The sequence below is a fragment of the Caretta caretta genome, chromosome 3 (genome assembly GCF_965140235.1).
Source record: "Caretta caretta isolate rCarCar2 chromosome 3, rCarCar1.hap1, whole genome shotgun sequence".
Taxonomy (NCBI): Eukaryota; Metazoa; Chordata; order Testudines; family Cheloniidae; genus Caretta; species Caretta caretta.
In genome coordinates, this window is record NC_134208.1 from 168,089,015 (window position 1) to 168,110,385 (window position 21,371).

Here is a 21,371-nt window from a genome sequence, read left to right on the forward strand (position 1 = left end):
CTGCATTTGCAAGAGCAATTTTTGATCATATTTAGATAATTTTTATTTAAAAAACAGGCTGAAATGTGTCAGTTTGTTGAGTTTAAAATTGTTGTTCATGTTTAATTTACTCTTTTTAAAGCAGTCTGTGTAAACACCCCTTCATGCCAACCATTTTTCCTCTTCTTTGCTCTTCACTTCTTTCTGCCCCCCACCCCGCTTCTTTGTGTTGATATTCATTTAAGAGCAACGGCAATGTTAGGTTCATTTGTAATGTGTTCTCTCTCTCTGCTCTTGTTATGATTGCCTGTTTCAGTGTGCTAAAGTCCTGCATTTTGTGCTGCATGTATTAGATACATTTTAAGAATCTTTGTGCTCTTGTAGCTCTGATTTTGCACTTGACTCCACACTGTCAGACCTCTGCCCATGCAGAGTCCCACTGGAGTCAATGGGATTTCTCCTGCGGGCAACAAATTGCAGGATCAGGGATCTATACTGAGCATGCTGTCTGGTATGCAACTTCATGTACAATATTATGTTTTCTCTGCTTAAAGTGGGGTTCTGTTCCCCGACATCACTTTTCAAAGCCTGTCAGTCAAGGTTTGTCTATCGTCAGTGTTGGATCTTAGAATTATATTTATGTGAGATGTTTGGGCTAGATGAGTGACCTTCTGTTTTGCAGGGAATCCCCGCCTTTTCCTTAGGTAGACTCTCAAGTCATCCGGGGCTGCTGGAAGAGGCTTGTAGGATCCAATCCTCCATTCCTTGTGCACACAGAACTCCCAGTGACTTCAAGGCAGGTTGGAGTCAATTGGAGGTGTGATTCCATAAAGAATGTATGATTGGGCCCTGAAAAGGTACTGACCTTTATAACATACTCCCCCCAGCCCTCTCTTGCCGCAGCAGCTGGGGCCAGGGCAGAGGTGCCTCTCCCTGGCAGCGGCAGCTCCAGTGGGCCTGGTCTGGGCCGAGGGAGGGTCTTCTTTCCCCGGCAGCACTGGTGGGCCTGGAGAGGGGCTTCTTTCCCCAGCAGCTCTGGCGGGGCTGGGCCAGGCCAGGCCGGGCCGAGGGAGGGGGCTCCTCTTCCCTGGCCGTGGCAAGTCCGGGACAGAGCAGGTCCATGTTGGGGTTGGTGGGGAGGGGCTCCTCTCCCCGCCGCGGCAGGTCCATGCAGGGGGAGAGGCGTCCATGCAGGGGGAGAGGCATCCCTGCATGGGGCTTATGAGGCAGCTGCGTGGCTGCACATCTTAGAGGGAGCTTACACTCACACGCCCAGCTTGAAGTGTAGACGTGCTTCTAGACTAGCCAGGATCACTCTCCAGGTTCTAAGAGCTGAAAAATCATAGATTCACAGATTTTAAAGTCAGAGGGGATTATAATAATCTAATCTGACCTCATACATAATAGAACAGAACCTCGCCCAGTAACTTCTGCATCAAGCCCAATGATAGTAGTGAAACTAGAACTTTTAAAAAGACATCCAATCTTGATTTAAAGACTTCACTTTGCAGTGCAGACACTGCCTGAGATTTGAAGGTGTGATCATAGTATGGGTAGGCATCCCTGAGTTAGCTTTAATCGAGTTAATTTGGGTAACACAGCATACACATGGTGGCCCAGGCTCCAGAGTACAAGCCCTCCAGGGACCCAGGGTACTTATTTGGGTTGCTAGCCCATGCTACTACGTCTACACTGCTGCTTTACCCATGTTAGCTAAATGTAAAGCTAACATGACTATGCCTACCTGTGCTATGATCACACTTTCTCTTTGCAGAGTAGATATACCCTTAATCAGCAAGTAGGAATTTAGGTATGCCCAACCATTCTCACTGGATATCTTAATTGATGTGTACTTACCAAAGGTATGAAAATGCCCATGTATACTAGATTTCTGTCATGCATTAGTGACAGGTGACAAGTTCAGTGACAGGAAATGAAGATTCCTTTACTTTTTTCATAGTTCTATCAATAACTCTTTCTTTCTCTGTGCTTATAGAAACATGCTTTGATTGTCCAAGGACCTCGAGATGTGAAGAAAAGGGAACTGGTGTTTTTGCAGTTCCATTTAAATGAAACAGACCAGGATTTCAGTGCAATAAACTATCTTCTGTTCTCTTCTTTCCAGGAGTTCCTCAACAGGTATGCACAGGAATAAAGGGTGTGGCCTAGCAAATATACTGTAAGATGCATATTGTTACTAGTAGAATGAATTTAGGGCTTCTTGTTTTCCACTTCTGTTTTTACCGATTTTTAGGTGTGTGTTTGGGCTAGCTTGGGGCACTTTCATGCCTTGGAAAAATTGGTTTCTAGTCATTAATATTGGTGACTGAAGAATTTTGAGCTGTGGAAATGGTTTTCAGTGGCAAAAATCACCTCTGATCAATGTTGCCACCACTCATCACTTGACTTTTGCACCAAAGATACTGAATGACCAGTCTGTGTTGTTGGTATGGATGACTTGGAAGTGAATGTCAGCCGGCAGCACAAACCGGAAATACATTTTAAAGAATTATAATTTTTCTGTTTTTATTTCTGTTAAGGGTTTTTTAAATCAATGATTAAAAACAATCAGTGATGTTTTATCTGAAAGCTTAAACATAGTTACTCTGGACCCTTGTGTAAGGCTCTACAAAACGATTCACCTGTTTTGGGTGGGATTTTCAAAAGCACTCAGCAACAGACAAACTCTGCTTCCACTGAAGTGAATGGTAAAACTCCCACGGTATGTCTGCACTGCAGCTGGGAACAAGCCTGGCTTGTGCTCCTGGCGCTCACGCTGGTGTGCTAAAAATAGCAGTGTAGACATTGCTTTGATGTTGTGGCTTGGTCTCAGGAGACCCCCCTTCTCTGCTTGAGAGCCTAAGCTCCAGCCTGAGCTGCAACATTGGCTGAGCTATTTTTAGTGCACTAGGAAAAGCCTGCAGACCCAGGCTGAGAGGCTTGCTCCCAGTTGCAATGTAGTCATCCTCACTGACTGTAGTGGGAGCAGAATTAATCCAACACTGAGCATTTTGAAAATCTCACCCTTCTATTAACCCTCCCTTACCTGCAGGGGGCAGATTTTATTTTTATTCAGTCTTTGCACTGAATTACAATTACTTGGTTCTGCTATTCTCTGTGGCCCTGATCCAAAGCCCACTGAAGTTAATAGGAGTCTGCCTTTCTAGTGATTTCAATAGGCTTTAAATCAGGTCCTAAATTGGGAAAACAGTAATATTCACACATGTGGTAAGAGAAAAGAGAGCAGAGCCAGAAAAATCACACACCACAGCATAGTTCATATGGATTATGGGGACAGCCAGTCCTTTGAGGTAGGGAGGGGAAAATAATATTTTTAGTATTATCATCCTCAACATTTGTATTTCAGTAGCGTCTAGAGGCCTCAACCAGGTTGGGGACTGATTGGACAGCAGCCAGCACAAAGAGAACAGATACCTCAAAGGGCTTAAATTGCAGGTGCTTTTTGGTAACAAATGATTGATTTTTCTCAAAAATTTTCCACAAAGCATTTGTCCTTCAGTGAGAAAGGGAAAACATTAGCTTTCATAATAAGTACTGATCTTCTGTAATCTTACTTAGTGCTAGAACATCCCAGAAAGTATCAGTGTCCAGGTATTTAAAATGTACCATTGCTATTTCAGTACAAGAAAACACTGTTTTGTAGCTTTCAATAGAAATTAAGCTTAACATGAATCATCTGTTTTACAATCCGCTTTCTTTTTCTAGTTTTTATGTAATATATGTTGCTATCTTGGTAACTTACAATTAGCTACCGCATAGAGTTGGTCAGCTAGTCATTCAATACCTGTCTCTTGCTGACAGTGTACAAAGTCTGAATACTGGCCCCTCCAGATGCCTGCCTCTTTTGTGCCATATTCAAGCTCTGCAAGGGTGGGTATGTGTCCAAGTGAGTAGGTAGGAACTGCTTAAAAATGAACATTAGAAAGAATTCCCAGTGCATTGCAGGATTTAAGCAGAGTTTACATAATGGCACTGTGTGTGTGACAGCTTATAGGCACAGTAGCTGGGAATTGTTTGAGGGAACCGGATTCTACACCCTGGCCCCCAGGCTTGCCATAATTAGGCAGATCAGAGATGACATAATTGCTTAACCAATGGGAAGTTGCTCCACTCTTAAAGAAGCTGCCTGCTGACCAACCTGGCCCTCAGCACTGGAAGGCACCAGAGCTGCAAAGGTCAAGAAATCAAATGGTTTAAATTGGATCCATACATAATCGGGTTGATGCAGTGACAGAGCTAATAGGGGGTGAATGCCCCCTCGGCAGACTTTGGGTGCGTGTGGTGCCTTTTCACATGGGGCTGGTGAGCAAGTCTGCACTGTGTTCCCCTGGAAGGGGTGGTTCCTGGGGGGCCGGTTCCAGCTCCCTGCTCCAACTGTTGCAACATGGTGCACAGGATTGTGTGACAACGGTTGCAATGCCACTCACTCAAATTTGGTCCGGCCACCCCTGGATGGCAGTGTGATCCCATGCACCGTTGTGCCATGGCTGCAGTGGAGAGCCAGGCCCAGCCCCACAGGACAGGAGCTGTAACTGCCAGGTGACTGTGGAGTGGGCTCGCTTCACTCTCCATCTCACCACCAACGACCCATTGCACCTCCCTTGCCCCCAGTTGCAAAATGTGACTCTGAAGAGCCTTGTGTGTCCATTTGCAGCAGTAAGACAAGCGGGATTTGGCATAAACTTTGAACAAACTAAGACATACAGTCCTTTAGTAAACTTGGCAGTATATGATGGGGTCACTTAGGGTGAACAGAGCCTTAATACAGTAAGTGTTCTAGCTGAGAGGCTGGGTTTAAATGAATTTTTGGGTAAGGATCTGATTTGTAACTTTCAATATAAATTAAGCTTATCATGAATCATTTACTTTATAATTAGCTTTTCTTTTTATTCCGGTTTTTCATGTACTATATATTGCTGCCTTGGTAACCTACAATTAGCTACAGTATTGAGAGCCTTATAAATGAAGTGGATTGAATAATTGAAGAGTCCAAGCTTGACCATGAAATAAATCTAAAAACCTTATAGATTCACATGTGGAATGCACTTGCTCTGACTTGGTCAGATTTCCAGTAGATGTCTATTTAAGCCAGGGGTGGGCAAACTTTTTTTGGCCTGAGGGCCGCATCAGCTTTCTGAAATTGTATGGAGGGCCGGTTAGGGGTGGCTGTGCATCCCCAAAAAGCCAGACATGGCCCGGCCCCTGCCCCTTATCCAAGCCCCCGCACTTCTCGCCCCCTGACAGCCCTCCCCCGCTGCCCCATCCAACCCCCCCTCCTTCCTGACTGCCCCCCCCGGACCCCTGCCCCATCCTACCACCTCTTCTCCCTGACCACCCCCGGACCTCTCACCCCTAACTGCGCCCTGCCCCTAACTTCCCCCCACCACCCCATTCAATCCCCCCCTTCCCGGCTACCCCTCCCGGGACCCCTGCCCCCATTCAACCCCCATTCCCTGCCCTCTGACCGCCCCGATCCCATCCACGCCCCTGACCACCCCCCGAATTCCCCTGCCCTCTATCAAACCCCCCCTGCTCCCTGCCACCTTACCATGCTGCCTGGCGCACCGGTGGCAGGCAGCCGCGCCATGCAGCACAGAGCACTGGGCTCTGCCGCCCAGAGTATTGTGCTGTGTGGCTGCGGGGGAGGGGAGACAGCCTCCTGGGCCAGGAGCTCGGGCTGGGCAGGACGGTCCCACGGGCCGTAGGTTGCCCACCTCTGCCCTACTGCATATCTGACTTCTTCTAACTGCATCAATGACCATGTGGCTGCTTCATATATTTCCTCATATACTGCATGCAGTTCTAGAACCAAGGTTACTGCTATTGTTCTCAAGGAATGCACTTTTCAAAGTGGAAAAACTATTTCAGCATTCCAAAATCAGACTTCTGATATACACCAGAGGAGAATCTTGAACACTTGAAGAGAATTTAGGTAGCTCTGCTGCCTCTAAGCCGGGGTGGGCAAACTTTTTGGCCCAAGGGCCACAATGGCATTCAAAACTATATGGAGGGCTGGGTAGGGAAGGCTGTGCCTCCCCAAACAGCCTGGCCCCCACCCCCTATCTTCCCCCTCCCACTTCTTGCCCCCTGACTGCCCCCCTCAGAATCCCTGATCCATCCAACACCTCCAGCTCATTGTCCCCTGACTGCCCCCTCCTGGGACCCCTGCCCCCCCAGGACCTCCACCCCCCCGTTCCACATTCCCTGACCGCCCTGCCCCCCAAACCTCCACCCCATCCAACCACTCCCTGTCCCCTGACTGCCCCCTACCAGAACGCCCGACCCATCCAACCCTCCCTGCTCCTTGTCCCCTGACTGCCCCGACCCCTATCTGCACCTCTGCCCCCTGACAGGCCCTCCGGGACTCCCATGCCTTAACCAGTGCGGGACCCTCCCCCCAGTTCCCTGACTGCCCCCCCCCATCCACCCACTCCCTGTCCCCGACTGCCCTCCAGGACTTCCCGCTTCCCCATGCTGGAGCCAGCCACACCCGCGGCACTGCGAGGTGAGGCTGTGGGGGAGGAGGAATAGTGGGGGAGGGGCCGGGGGCTCAGGGGCCGGGGGCTCAGGGGCCGGGGGCTCAGGGGCCGGGGGCTCAGGGGCCGGGGGCTCAGGGGCCGGGGGCTCAGGGGCCGGGGGCTCAGGGGCCGGGGGCTCAGGGGCCGGGCAGGGCGATCCTGCGGGCTGAACGTGGCCCACAGGCCGTAGTTTGCCTACCTCTGATTTAAGCACGTATCTTGTTTAAATAATTTCCATAAAATTCACTCCCCTCCCTCCAATTACCAAGCTTGCACTCTGATGCAGGAATGAGCACTGAGATGTTTATAAAACATCTTTTGTTTTATTAGTGTCACATTATACTGTCTCTTAAAACTCTAGTTATTGGCTCTTGCTCAGTGTTGTTAATATTCACTCACTGTAATGATAGGAGGTGATACTAATTCTGATGAGAAAGGATGCATTCAGTGACATGCACAACAGTTCACATAAAGTAACTCCTATTAAAGACACTGTGCAATATGATTGCTGATGGTTGTATCATATAGAATTCCTGTGCTGTGGCTGCAGTTAGCTTTTGAGTTGCTTTGGAGAATAACTGATTGGCTGTTGTGAAATGTTCTCCGTTCTTAGGGGCTTTTGTCATCTATGGACATGATCCAAAGCCCATTCAAGACAGTGGAAAGACTCCTATTGACTTCGGTGGGCTTGGATCAGGCCCTACATTATTGTCTTTGGACAGAAATTCCATGGGACAGCATCTGTCTTTATTCTATATCGTATGTCTATGCTTAATGTTCTACAGCAAACGACATCAGTGAAGACTGTCGTGGGCCTCTGTTGTGTCTGGAGAATTGTACAGACGCTCCCCAGGTTACGGAAGACCTGACTTACGCAAATTTGCATTTAGGGAAAAAGTTCCGTAAGCTAGAAATAGGAGGTTTTTTTTTTGTTTGTTTGTTTTTGGCATAACGTTCAGGTATATGTTTCCGACTTAAACAAAATTTGAGTTATGCATGGCTTTCCAGAACGGAACGATTGTGCAAGTTGGGGAGTGTCTGTATCTCAAGTCTTGTGATTAACCAAGCGTAGAAACCTGTGCTGGGCCTGACTGTCTCTAGATGAGTTTAACCAGATGTCAGAATCACAGATTTACTCTCTGCTTGCTGTGCTCTTTTGGCTTTTGTAGAATGTATGCTGTTTCTGGAACCTGAGTGTGTGCGTGATTTTTACGGTTGCTGCTGTACATGCCACTGTTAATTGTAGTGAGGAAAATTAATGAAACATTTATTTATAAAAAGTGAAACTAGAGAATAGAGTTTTTCTTTCCTTTCTTATTAGTTTAACATCTGGGTTAGAAGGAAGGAAAACAAAACTTCACCGAAAATCTAGAAGTTAGGTAACATCTTAGCAAATCTAAAATAAAATTATTTCCTTATCTCTGTAGTGTTGCAAGATGAACAGCAGTATTAAATCCTAACTGCCCATTTGGGAATGGAGGCTGTGCTATTCAATGACCTAATTAGAGTTCACCACTGGTCCCTAGTGCCTGGATTGCCATGCACAGAATTGTGCAGATTAGTGAATTACAACACACAAGTAACAGAACTTCTAAAAATATGGCATTCCCATGTAATTGACTCTGTCTGTTGTACCTTATGACTTGCTGACTTTAAAAGAGACTCTTACACTAGAGCAATAATGAAAAGAATCCATAGAAATTTGGTTCGGTATATTGGCATTTTTGGGCCAGGATCTTGCATCAGGATTTGCTAGTCCAGACCCTTGTGCTCTGCTGAATGCCTTTGACTTCAATGGGACTCAATAGGGCTCCAAGTTAGAAGATTCTAATGCAAGATGATTCCCTTAGTCATGAAATATTTTAGGCAGTATCCCATGTGTCTAGTATTTGTGGTCAAAGGTTAGTCAGTGTCCATCTAAATAAACCCATAGTAAGCAGGTGTATTATCACTGGAAGTATTGTCCGGTAGCCCAGCCATAACACCAGCAGTTGGGAGAGCAAGTATCTGTGGCTCTGGCACTGGGCAAACCACAACCTTTTTGTGCTGCAGTTTCCTCAACATGTACAATTGTAATGATGATTTACTTTACATGGGAGAGGTTCAGTTAATATTTTTTAAGTGCTTTGATAGCCTCAGCTGAAGGGTGCTCTAGGAATTGTAGGATAGAGCACTGGCAGCAAGTTCCAGGTTTCAAAGTTGTAATGTGTAGAAAACTTTAATTGGCAAAAACTGAAGCCAGTGCTTAAAGTGTGGGAAATAACACTTCTCAACAGCGGGCTGGGGGTGCCGAGGGGCACACCATTTTACTATTGTCTTATTGACTGCTTTCCCCATTGGCCTGTCTCATGGGGAAGAGCGTCCAGTCAGGATTGCTGCAAGATGCAGAGGGAGCTCTCTTCTCCCTTCTCCCTTCTCTCCAGAACAGACACCATTAGCACAGGAGCTGGGACCAGAAAGAGCTCAGCTCAGAGCAGCTCTGCTCCTCCTTTCCCCGTCCTAGGAGCAGCAGGGATGTGATGGTTCCTCTGCCCTTTCCCCTGCAGCACTCAGCCTTGAAAGGGATGAGGGCAGGGTTAAGAGCCCCAGAACTGCTTCTCCAGCCTGGAAGGGGGAAAAAGAACTGCAGAGCTTCTGCCCCTCCCCCCCAGCCAGGGAGAGTGTGATAAAGAAATCCAGGAGCTGCAGGAGAAGCAGAGGTGGTGGCAGAATTAATTTGGGGGGTGGGATGGGCAGACGTGGGGATGTCAGACTCCCCCCATACTTTTTTGTCCACTTAACCACTGACTGAAGCAATGACAGTGCGGCCTTTGCAGCAAATGTACCATAGGAGAGTCAAAAGGGAAATAGTTTAAATTATGTATTTAAAATACCACAAAATTTTACCTACCTCACTAAATACAGTTAAAAGTGAATTAATACCCCCCCCCCATTTTCTCTTCATTTTTATGTAATTTGAAGCAACCTCTCCGCCCCCCCCCCCCCCTCCGCCCACGTGAGCTTGGTCTGGTATTTTTTTTAGTCAGTTTCATTTTCTGATTCTAATGCTCATACAGTGCTACAGGGGTCTGGATTGGAAACACATGCAGGAGCATAGATAAATGCTTTCTCATTGCTACTCCCAAATTCTTTGAACTGAACATTTTAAAAGCCCACAAGTGCTACTTTGGGCCTAACCGATCTATCAGTGTCCCTTAATTATTAAAAGTTAGGGCTGTAGGATTCAGATTGGTTTCATAACTTACCGCCTAGATTTTCCATTTCCTTGTATGATTTGTCTTGGAAAGTTCTTCCAGGACAGTGTAGGTTAGTCATTCCTCAGGCTTGTGGTGAGCCTGTTTGGTTGGTAAACTTCTAATTATACATTTTCCCCTGCAGAGTGGTAACGCACTGGACTGTTCTGGATTTGTCCCCATGAGATATGGCTGTGCTGCTCATTACCATCTCTTATAGCTATCGGAGAATGAGCCATTGCAAGACCCAGTCTCACTTGAATTCTGTTTTTTCATTTGCTTTTTCTTTTTGTTTGATGTTTTGCCCATTTCCTTTTTGTGTGGGTTTCTTGCATCCAAAGCTTGGTCCTTTTGTCTGAGTGCCTTAACAAACAGCTAGCTGCTCTAAATGTTCCCAGAGCCACTAAAGGCCCTGGGATTTGATCTGCCAAGGTCGGGGTGGAGATAATCTAAGGCTTTTCCTTTGAGCAATATTTTCTTTCCCCCTAGTTCTGCTTCTTTCATGTATATAATGAGGTTTGAACTTGGGTTTCTCTTGAACATTTGAGCGTATAACCTCACCTCCCTGGCAGGGGTGTCACTTTTGGATAGGGCACCCCCTTCCATGCACACTTGAATATTCATGTTAAGCCAAAGAAGGGCTGATCAGACACCACAGTGTAAGGCAGCCATTACCAAGCCTGGTCAGCTGCTGCTCTCCCCAGGCTTAGCTCCTAGCACACTGCAATCTGAGCTTATGGGTCAGTGAGAAGAGAAACAGGAGCCCAGCTGCTGAGTGTGCAGGGAAAAGAGCAGGGCTTTGGAGCGGAGTGCAGAGCACCTCTGGAGCAGTGGAGCTGCAGGTTTTTGCCTGGAGCTGGAGCAGAGCCGGAGCACAGCTCCAAAGCCCTGGAAAAGAGGCTTGGACTCAGCAGAGGACACTCAGCAACAGTCCTCGGTGGAGAAATGCAAGTTGGATTGGCTAGGCTCCTGCGCTTTAATGGAGTGCTCAGAGCCTTTAAGGCCAGAAGGAACCATCATAATAATCTAGTCTGTCCTCCTGCACATTGCAGGCCACAGAACCTCACTCACCCCTCCTCTAATAGACCCCTAACCTCTGGCTGAGATACTGAAGTCCTCAAATCATGCTTTAAAGACTTCAAGTTATAGAGGATCCACCATTTACACTAGTTTAAACCTGCAAGGAACCTGTGCCCCACACTCCAGAGGAAGGCGAAACCCCCAGGGTCTCCACCAGTCTGACCCAGGAGAAAATTCCTTCCTGATCCCAAATATGGCGATCAGTTAGACCCTGAGCATGTGGGCAAGACCCACCAGCCAGACAGCTGAGAGAGAATTTTCTGTAGTAACTCAGAGCCCTCCCCATCTAGTGTCCCATCACCAGCCAGTGGAGATATTTGCTGCTAGCAATCACAGATCGGCTATATGCCACTGTAGGCAGTCTTGTCATACCATCCCCTTCATAAACTTATCAAGTTCAGTCTTGAAGCCAGTTGGGTTTTTTGCCCCCACTGCTCCCCTTGGAAGGCTGTTCCAGAACTTCATTCCTCTGATAGTTAGAAACCTTTGTCTAATTTCAAGCCTAAACTTGTTGATGGCCAGTTTATATTCATTTGTTCTTGTGTCCACATTAGTGCTTAACTTAAATAACGCCTCTCTCTCCCTGGTATTTCTCTCTCTGATGTATTTATAGAGAGCAATCATAGCCTTCTTTGGGTTAAGCTAAACTAGCCAAACTCTTTGAATCTCCTCTCATAAGATAGGTTTTCCATTCCTCAGATCATCCTAGTAGTCCTTCTTGCACCTGTTCCTGTTGGAATTCATCTTTCTTAAATATGGAACACCAGAACTGCATACAGTATTCCAGATGAGGTCTCACCATTGCCTTGTATAATGGTACTAACACATCCCTGTCTCTGCTGGAAATACCTCGCCGGAAGCATGCTAGGGCTGCATTAGCCTTTTTCATCACTGCATCACATTGGTGGCTGATAGTCATCCTGAGATCAACCAATGTACTCAGTCTTTCTCCTCCTGTCACTTCCAACTGCTAATTCCCCAAATTATAGCAAAAGGTCTTGTTAGTCCGTAAGTGCATGATCTTTCACTTTGCACTATTAAATTTCATTCCATTTCTATTACTCCAGTTTACAAGGTCATCCAAATCTTCTTGTATGATATTCTGGCCCTCCTTTGTATTGGCAATACCTCCCAACTTTTTGTCATCCACAAATTTTAGTAGCACATACCCACTTTGTGCCAAGATCATTAATAAAAATGTTAAATAAGTCTGGTCCCAAGACCGATTCCTGCATAACTCCACTACTAACCTCCCTCCAGCCCGACAGTCCACCTTTCTGTATGATCCGTTTTAGTCTCCCACTTAACCAGTTCCTTATCCACGTTTCAATTCTCATATATCCCCATCTTCTCCAACATAATAATATAATAACATTTAACGTTCCTGTGGTGGGAAAAACACCTCAACAGCCCAACACTGGCATTTAGTTTCAGAAAGGGGAACTATGCCAAAATGAGGAGGTTAGTGAAACAGAAATTAAAAGGTACAGTGACTAGAGTGAAATCCCTGCAAGCTGCATGCACACTTTTCAAAGACACCATAATAGAGGCTCAACTTAAATGTGTACCCAAATTAAAAAACACAGTAAAAGAACTAAAAAAGAGCCACCGTGGCTTAACAACCATGTAGAAGAAGCAGTGAGAGATAAAAAGGCATCTTTTAAAAAGTGGAAGTCAAATCCTAGTGAGGTAAATAGAAAGGAGCATAAACACTGCCAAATTAAATGTAAAAATGTAATAAGAAAAGCCAAAAAGGAGTTTGAAGAACAGCTAGCCAAAAACTCAAAAGGTAATAACAAAATGTTTTTTAAGTACATCAGAAGTAGGAATCCTGCTAAACAACCAGTTGGGCCCCCCTGGACGATCGAGGTACAAAAGGAGCACTTAAAGACGATAAAGTCATCACAGAGAAACTAAATTAATTCTTTGCTTCAGTCTTCATGGCTGAGGATGTCGGGGAGATTTCCAAACCTGAGCCGTCTTTTGTAGGTGACAAATCTGAGGAATTGTCACAGATTGAAGTGTCACTAGAGGAGGTTTTGGAATTAATTGAGAAACTTAACAGTAACAAGTCACCGGGACCAGATGGCTTTCACCCAAGAGTTCTGATAGAACTCAAATGTGAAATTGTGGAACTATTAACTATGGTTTGTAACTTGTCTTTTAAATCAGCTACTGTACCCAATGACCAGAAGATAGCTAATACAATGCCAATATTTAAGAAGGGCTCTAGAGGTGATCCTGGCAGTTACAGACGGGAAGTCTAACGTCAGTACCGGGCAAATTAGTTGAAACAATAGTAAAGAATAAAATTGTCAGACACATAGAAGAACATAAATTGTTGCGCAAAAGGCAACATGGTTTCTGTAAAGGGAAATCGTGTTTTACTAATCTATTAGAGGTTTCAGAGTAGCAGCCGTGTTAGTGTGTATCCGCAAAAAGAAAAGGAGGACTTGTGGCACCTTAGAGATTAACAAATTTATTTGAGCACAAGCTTTCATGAGCTACAGCTCACTTGGGGGGGGGGGTCAACAAACGTGGACAAGGGGGATCCAGTGAACATAGTGTACTTAGATTTCCAGAAAGCCTTTGACAAGCTTCCTCACCAAAGGCTCTTACATAAATTAAGTTGCCTTGGGATAAGAGGGAAGATCCTTTCATGGATTGAGAACTAGTTAAGACAGGGAATAAAGAGTAGGAATAAATGGTAAATTTTCAGAATGGAGAGGGGTAACTAGTGGTGTTCCCCAAGAGTCAGTCCTAGGACCAGTCCTAGTAAAATTATTCATAAATGATCTGGAGAAAGGGGTAAACAGTGAGGTGGCAAAGTTTGCAGATGATACTAAACTGCTCAAGATAGTTAAGACCAAAGCAGACTGTGAAGAACTTCAAAAAGATCTCACAAAACTAAGTGATTGGGCAACAAAATGGTAAATGAAATTTAATGTGGATAAATGTAAGGTAATGCACATTGGGAAAATACCCATTGTATTGGGAAAAAATAACCCCAACTATACATACAATATGATGGGGGGCTAATTTAGCTACAGCTAATCGGGAGAAAGATCTTGTAGTCATCATTGATAGTTCTTTGAAGACATCCATGCAGTGTGCAGCGGCAGTCAAAAAAGCAAATGGGATGTTAGGAATCATTAAAAAAGGGATAGAGAATAAGACGGAGAATATCTTATTGCCCTTATATAAATCCATGGTATGCCCACATCTTGAATACCGCATACAGATGTGGTCCCTGCATCTCAAAAAAGATATACTGGCATTAGAAAAGGGCAACTAAAATGATTAGGGGTTTAGAACAGGTCCCATATGAGGAGAGATTAAAGAGGCTAGGACTTTTCAGCTTGGAAAAGAGGAGACTGAGGGGAGATATGATAGAGGTATATAAAATCATGAGTGGTGTGGAGAAAGTGAATAAGGAAAAGTTATTTACTTGTTCCCATAATATAAGAACTAGGGGCCACCAAATGAAATTAATGGGTAGCAGGTTTAAAACAAATAAAAGGAAGTTCTTCTTCAGTCAGCGCACAGTCAACCTGTGGAACTCCTTGCCTAAGGAGGTTGTGAAGGCTAGGACTATAACAGGGTTTAAAAGAGAACTGGATAAATTCATGGAGGTTAAGTCCATTAATGGCTATTAGCCAGGATGGGTAAGGAATGGTGTCCCTAGCCTGTGTTTGTCAGAGGGTGGAGATGGATGGCAGGAGAGAGATCACTAGATCATTTCCTGTTAGGTTCACTCTCTCTGGGGCACCTGGTATTAGCCACTGTCGGTAGACCGGATACTGGGCTTGATGGCGCTTTGATCTGACCCAGTATGGCCATTCTTCTGTTCTAATTTCCCATGTGGAACTGTATCGAATACCTTACTGAAATCCAGGTAGATTAGCTCTATTGCATTTTCTTTGTCTAAAAGAACCAGTTATCTTCTCAAAGAAAGAGATCAGATTGGTCTGGCACGATCTACTTTTTGTAACACCATGTTGTATTTTTCCCCAATTACCATTACCCTGACCACTTTCTCTTTCAGAATTTGTTCCGCTCTCTCTGCGGGGAGTAGTTCAATCACAGAGGTCCTGCTCTTTTGTCTCTCCCCTGAATGATTGTAGACTTCCCTAATATCTCCCAGCAGAGCTGGTTGTTAGTCGCATGGTTTCCCTTCATGTGACCCAGCTGCGCATTCTTTTCACCCCAAGAGGTGAGCTAAATCTGGCACTGGTGTGTCGGAGCCCCAGCCCTCTTGAATGGTTGGGTTACCTTATATCACGCTCTTCAAAAATTAGCTGTCCCTGGTTAGTAAAAATGCTCAGCCTGTGTCTTAACAAATCATTACATTAGTGGGGTTCAGCTGCTCATTACTCATGAAAATGTATTAAAATTCAGGGATTGGCACAAAACAGAAAGGGGCTAGACGCACAGAGGTGTTCAGCCGCACAAAAAGATATTTATTGTTGGACCAACTGACAAGAGGTTAATTTCTTGATCTCTTTATCTTTTTGACCAGAGGTTGGGTGGAAAACAGATGCTATACGCAGAAGAATTAGGCCTTCTTTCCATTCACTGTCAAAGAGGTATCAGCAGTTTAAGAAAAGTCAAGCCCATAGTATTAAAAAGTACCCTATGTTGCTGTGAGGAGTCACTGCAGTCAGGTGGTAATGCCTTCAGTTGGGAACAGTCAGGTTATGAAAACAATTGCTAGTATTGCAGAATGCAAGTTTCATTTTAAAATCAGGTCTTTGGTATATATTCCAGGAACAAACAAAATGTGAGTTTCACAAATTACAGTAACTAAGTGACAACACCATACTTATCCTATCACATCACCAACAAAAGCCAAGAACTTAAAAGCAAGGAAATGAGAAGTTATAGACAACAATGTAAAGACATAAAACACATTCTTATCAAGTACACAGAGTGCACTGCAAGCGTATGAGAGGAACCTCCACTTTGCCCTAGCCTGAGGGCATGTCTACACTTACCTCTGGAGCGATCGATCCATCAGGGTTTGATTTATTGCGTCTAGTGAAGATGCGATAAATCGACCGCCGCGTGCTCTCCCGTTGACTCCGGTACTCCACTGGAGCGAGAAGCGTAGGCAGAGTTGACGGGGGAGCGTCAGCAGTCGACCTACCACAGTGAAGACTCAGTGGTAAGTAGCTCTAAGTACGTCGACTTCAGCTACGCTATTTTCATAGCTGAAATTGCGTAACTTAGACCAACTTAGCTCGCCCCCCCCACACCCCCTAGTGTAGACCAGGCCTGAGTAGGGGGACTCAGATTCTGACTGAGGTCTCTGGGGGCTGCAGTAATATAGAATAATAATTGAGTGGAGACTTGATTGCTGAGCATCCTGGAGGTATTTTACCAAGAAGGATTGACAAGCAATGTTAATCAGAGAGGAAGGCTGGTCTAGTGGTTAGGGCCATAGCTGGGACTTGGCTTCGAGTCCTAGCTTCATCCAGAATTTCTTCTGTGACTTTGGGACATCATGTAATCTGTGCTTCAGTTCCCAGTCTGTAAATTTGGGATAACAGCACTTCCCTACCTCACAGGGCTGTTGTGAGGGGAAAATACATTGCAGACTGGATCAAAACAGGTGTATAATAAGACAAAAATTAAAATCTTAGCACAAGTTATGTTTTAGGAGTTCTGTATCTGGAGCCCAAACAAGCAAATCCTAGTTAAAAGTAACTCTGCGGCATTTTAAAAGGCCTTCAGTTTTGCAATTTGAGCATCCTGAAGTAGTAAAATATTTTGGTCCAAATTAGTTCAGAGAAGTAACACTATCTCTTTTCCCCCCCACCCTCTAGTCCAGATAAAGGAGAATTCATGAAAGATTGCGAAAGCTCATACTCCAGCTGGAAGTTCTCTGGTGGTTTTCGAACCTGGATCAAAATGTCCTTGGTAAAAACAAAAGAAGATGGGAGTGAGACTGTGGAGTTCAAACAGGAGGTAAATAGTGCTCTGTAAGGGTTTTCTGAATGTGGCAGACCTTAGCTGATTGTCATTCTGTAGTTGCTGCGAGAATCATTCAATACATACAGTGCTGCAATAGTAACCTTGTCTAATAGAGCTTCTCCTCAGAGCAAAAGGCAGCATGGCTTTGAAGAAGCTTGCTGTGATGCATAGTGGCAAATACGACTGACTTTCATGTTTTCATTGGTCCCTTATTCCAGCTCACCAGCAAGCAGTTTCAAAGTCGCTTTCCCACATTTCATAAAAACATAACACAGCAAAGAGTTTATATTGCCCTTATGGCTTTACTGATGTGGCCTGGAAAAACCTGACTGGACAGAGAAGCCAGAAAGCTGATTGTCCTTGTTTGTTACACTGGTGAGACTAGACCTAGAATATCAGAGTAAGGAGCTGGAGCAATTGACTTATTTGAAAATATTAACAAACTTTAGTTTAAAGCTGGGACTTTCAAAAGGATCCTAAGATTCAACGAGCACCTACAAATATTTTCAAGATTGAGAGGCATTGTCTAGGTTTGTCCTAGGGATGGAAGTCAGAGTAACAGGAAAGGAAAATTGAGGCTGAATTTTAAGAAACAGTTCTTAAAAAGATCATCAAATAAACTGTAGAATAGACAAAGGAAATTAAGGAAGCTTGGGTCATTTAGAAGTAGAATAGACAGTGCAGTTCAGAAAACTTGGAAGAGAACACCTGTTCAATGGTGGAAGATGACTACTGATGTAGTTATTTTCATCTCTGCCTATGGAATGGTTTTATCCTGAATTTCTCCCAGCAGAAAGACACTGAAGGGGCCGAGTTATAATAAAGAGATAAGATAATTAGATAGTTATAGATAGATAACACTAGATAATTAGGTTGGTTTAACTATATCCCTCAGGGGTGTGAAAAACTCACACCCTGGAGCGGCATTGTTAAGCTGATCTAAGTCCCCTGGAGACAGTGCTAGGTCCATGGAGGATTGTTCTGCTGATGTAGTTACCACCTCTCAGGGAGGTGGATTATCTAAACCATGAGAGAACCCCTCCCATCTGTGTAGATAGTTCCAAGGCTGAAGTGCTACAGCAGCACTGGCTGTGCTGCTGGAGTGTTTTAAATGTAGGCAAGCCCTAACTTGTCTCACTCCCTGTGTTGTTTGGAAGGAGGCATCTGCAAAATCAATAGAACTGCAACTGCCTTGTAGGAAACTATTGATTTGGAGAAGGACAGCTGTGACTAGCAGGCGAAACGTTTCTTTGCTAAGAGCAGGAGAAGATTATCCATCTGTTTTTAGAAAAGCATGTGTGTGTTAACCTGTTGCACACTTGGAAAGAGAAATGTTCATTGTAACATGCTGTTTTGCTCTTTTAAGGGCGTCTTCCAGTTCTCACACTTAGCTCCCTTAGCAGAAGCAGCATGGGGGCAACTGCAAATCAGTGATGTCAGGAGGGGCTCCCCAGGAATACCCTACAGGAGAGGAATTCTGAAGTGATACAGTCAGAATATAGTAACAGTTTAAAAAAAAAATTGAGCAATATCCCCATAAATGGGATAAAACTCAGTTAACCAGAAAAGCCATGTTAGAAAGGAATGAACTATGTAGAAGCAAATCATGGGTTCATAAGGATAGATGGTGTGGGTGTTAATGACTAAACTGAGCTTCCGAGAGAGAGATCCTTACACTGGAGGATGAGTGAAGTTTATTTTTCTTAAGAATCTGGCTATGAGGTAATGAGAAACAAGACTCTTCCTCTCCTTATTGAGATGTAAAACACTAGATGGGTGCAAATTAGACCTTGCTACAATTTATACTGAGATTCTAGAGAAATAGTGTGATCTATTCATCCAGTAATGGTATTTGCCCTTGCTTTGAGGGTCCTTCTGGCTGTTTGTTCTCTTACTAACAATAGTATCTGAACGCAGGGGTGGTTTGATTTAAATCAAGGAGATCTGCCATGAAGCTTTTTGCCTGGTAAACCTCCAGAATCTGGTCTTGCAGCATCTTGAATTTCTGCAAGAGAACAAGAAAGCCTTTTGGAGGTGGAGTCAACTTGTGACCTTTCGTGACCATGCTCTGAGCTGGGATCAAGGAATTCTTTTTTCCATTTTGAACCCATGTTCCTCAGAGGGATAGAAAACTCTTGAGGTGGTTTCCACTGACTCCTGGAATGAGCTTTTTATTAAACTGTCGTCTAAATAAGGAGATTTATGCCCACTATTTTGAGGGCTGCTATTACAATTATATATTCTTCTGTACAGCTGCTTATACTGCCCTCATTACTGTAGTATGAGTGTCTAATAATGCATTGAGATGTGACTACTTCTGTCCCGTGTGCCTTGTACTGCCCATGCAGTGGAGAATGCAGCAATTCAGTTTGGTAATGTTATTTTTATATACATGCTGCTATGGTGTCAAAGAAGGCAAGGAGTGCTTGGAAGGTGAGGTTTGTGATGGAGGAGTTAATTCCAGTTTCAGACTGGCCTCTGAGAAAGTTCTGTCTCTTGCACAGGTAAGATTGACCTTGGTGTTCAAAAATGTCATTGTGCCTGAGCACCAGAGTTGCTGACCACAATTGGCATGGTGGAGCTTTAAGGCAAAGTTTTAGATATCCTTGGGCCAGGCCACGGGCTGAGACCTTGATTCAGTATTATATGGGAAGGTAGCATAAGGAACGAAGGACAGGTCTGATGTGCTCATGCTAGTCATGTTGTGAGATGGGCTGCTTTCTGTTCTAGTTGGAGTTTCTTAAGGGCTGATGTCTTCACGCCCAGGTATATCGCATTGCTGTAGTCTAGATAAGAGGTAGTCCATGAAGGAGTGTATAACTAAGGCTAGGTCAGCTGCCAGAATGGGGTGGAGTCTCTTAACCAACTGCAGAGGATATAAAACATTACTTGTGGATGCTGCTCTGAGAGACTTTAGTTTGAGTGCTCTTTACTGATGCTACAGCCTAAACTGACTAATTGTGGGCATGTACCTTCAATCAAAGGAAGCTGCAAACTCCTCCAAGAACTTTCCTCTGCCCAGTAGCTCAGCTTCTGTCTTGCTCAGGTTCAACCAGATGTTCTCAATCCATCAATGAATCTGATCCAAGCATGGGGTGGCAGCAGTATAGTCAGATATGGTGAGGGATATAGAGAGATGTCTCATCTGCATAGTGTTAGCACTTACGAGTTTTATTTTTTGAAGTCCTTCTTTGAGACACTTGAGCCTATGAAATGCACCAATTAGCAATGAAATCTCCAACAGAAAAACCTGTGTGTCTGTGAGAGTAAGAATCCCTCTGTCCAAAGATGTCATATAGTCTCTGACCACCTGTGTTAGCGGAACTCTAGCCCCTGTACAAATTGTAATTTGTACTTATTTTGTGAGCTGAGCTTAGCATATGGAAAAACAAACTTGAGAGCTAACAGAGTTAAATATCAGAGTTGTACATTGTGTCTGAAGTAACAAATAGAAAGCACTTGTCCCATCTCCAAGCCTCCAGTTTAGGCTAAAGTCTTGACATGTGCATAAAATACTAATGCATGACAGACAAGTTTGTACATAATATACATTATTAGGGTTAATTTTTTTGCGGTCAGTACAGTAGCTTGTATTAGAAATTTGAAAAATATACTAGAGCCAAATTCAAAGAATTTTCCATTATTAAAATTCAAAGTTACTAGCAGCCAAGGTATTTAATAAAATAGCTTATGTATTTTAATTTTTTCTTCAGAAATACATCAAGGCTGTGACAAATAAGCATAGTCTGTGCCTTACTAAAAACTACCGAGTGTATAGTCTGGGTTTACAGGTTATAAAAAATAGATGTTTAAACTGTATGGGGGTTGACCACACATTTTTGCTACAGGCTAACGAGAACTACTCATTCCAGTCCACTACAATCTCCTGTCCAATTACAGAAATGTACTTCCAACTCCACTACTGTCAGTCAAGAAATTTGTACGACAGGAAAGAAGTAGTACAGTAGAAATCTAAGTCAAGGAAAAGGAAAAAGAGACAACCTAAAGAAGATGAGACTAGTTCCTCACTTTCAGCAGGCCAGAGCAGCTATTCTGTTGTTCAGTATTGCATATTCTACATGTTATGTCAACAGAAGCTTGCAGGTTGTAACAGACCGGTTGCCATGTTCCCATCGGTCACTATTTGGTTGAGGCAAAGTAGGTCACCTTGTCCACATTGGGAAGTGACAAAATTCTAATAGAGCTTTTTTTGGCCTGGCATTGGGCACTTGAATAAGCATGGTTCTTCCCCCTACAATGGTGTAGTCAATTCTACCTCAATATTCATTCCTAGTAACTTTACATCCCACTTTTTCAAACTACCAATATAGATCTATTCCTTCAGGTAGACCAAAATTGCACACAGTTTGGGGGAATAAGGACATGCAGATAAGTGAGGTTTGCCTTTAGGTTTGAAAATGACTACTGGTAAAGTATGGTTGCATTTAATGATAGTGTTTCTTGACCCTTTTGGAACAAACTTAGCCTTTCTTATTGTGGTACTTGGACACTCAAAGATTAAGTAGCCACTTTTTTTAAAGTAGAAAAGAGGAGGTATATTAGGTTA

At 44.1% G+C, this 21,371-nt stretch overlaps 1 protein-coding gene across 7 annotated transcripts in view; it reads left to right on the top strand.

Annotated features, from left to right (window-relative positions):
- The window catches only part of PACC1 (proton activated chloride channel 1), a 52,279-nt gene that overhangs the window by 22,823 nt on the left and 8,085 nt on the right, over positions 1-21,371 (top strand). For all 7 annotated transcript variants that reach the window (XM_048843129.2, XM_048843123.2, XM_048843128.2 and 4 more), the window contains 2 exons: positions 1,976-2,118; positions 16,657-16,798. In XM_048843129.2, the coding sequence (XP_048699086.1) occupies positions 1,976-2,118; positions 16,657-16,798 (285 nt within the window). The remainder of the gene's footprint in view (positions 1-1,975; positions 2,119-16,656; positions 16,799-21,371) is intronic.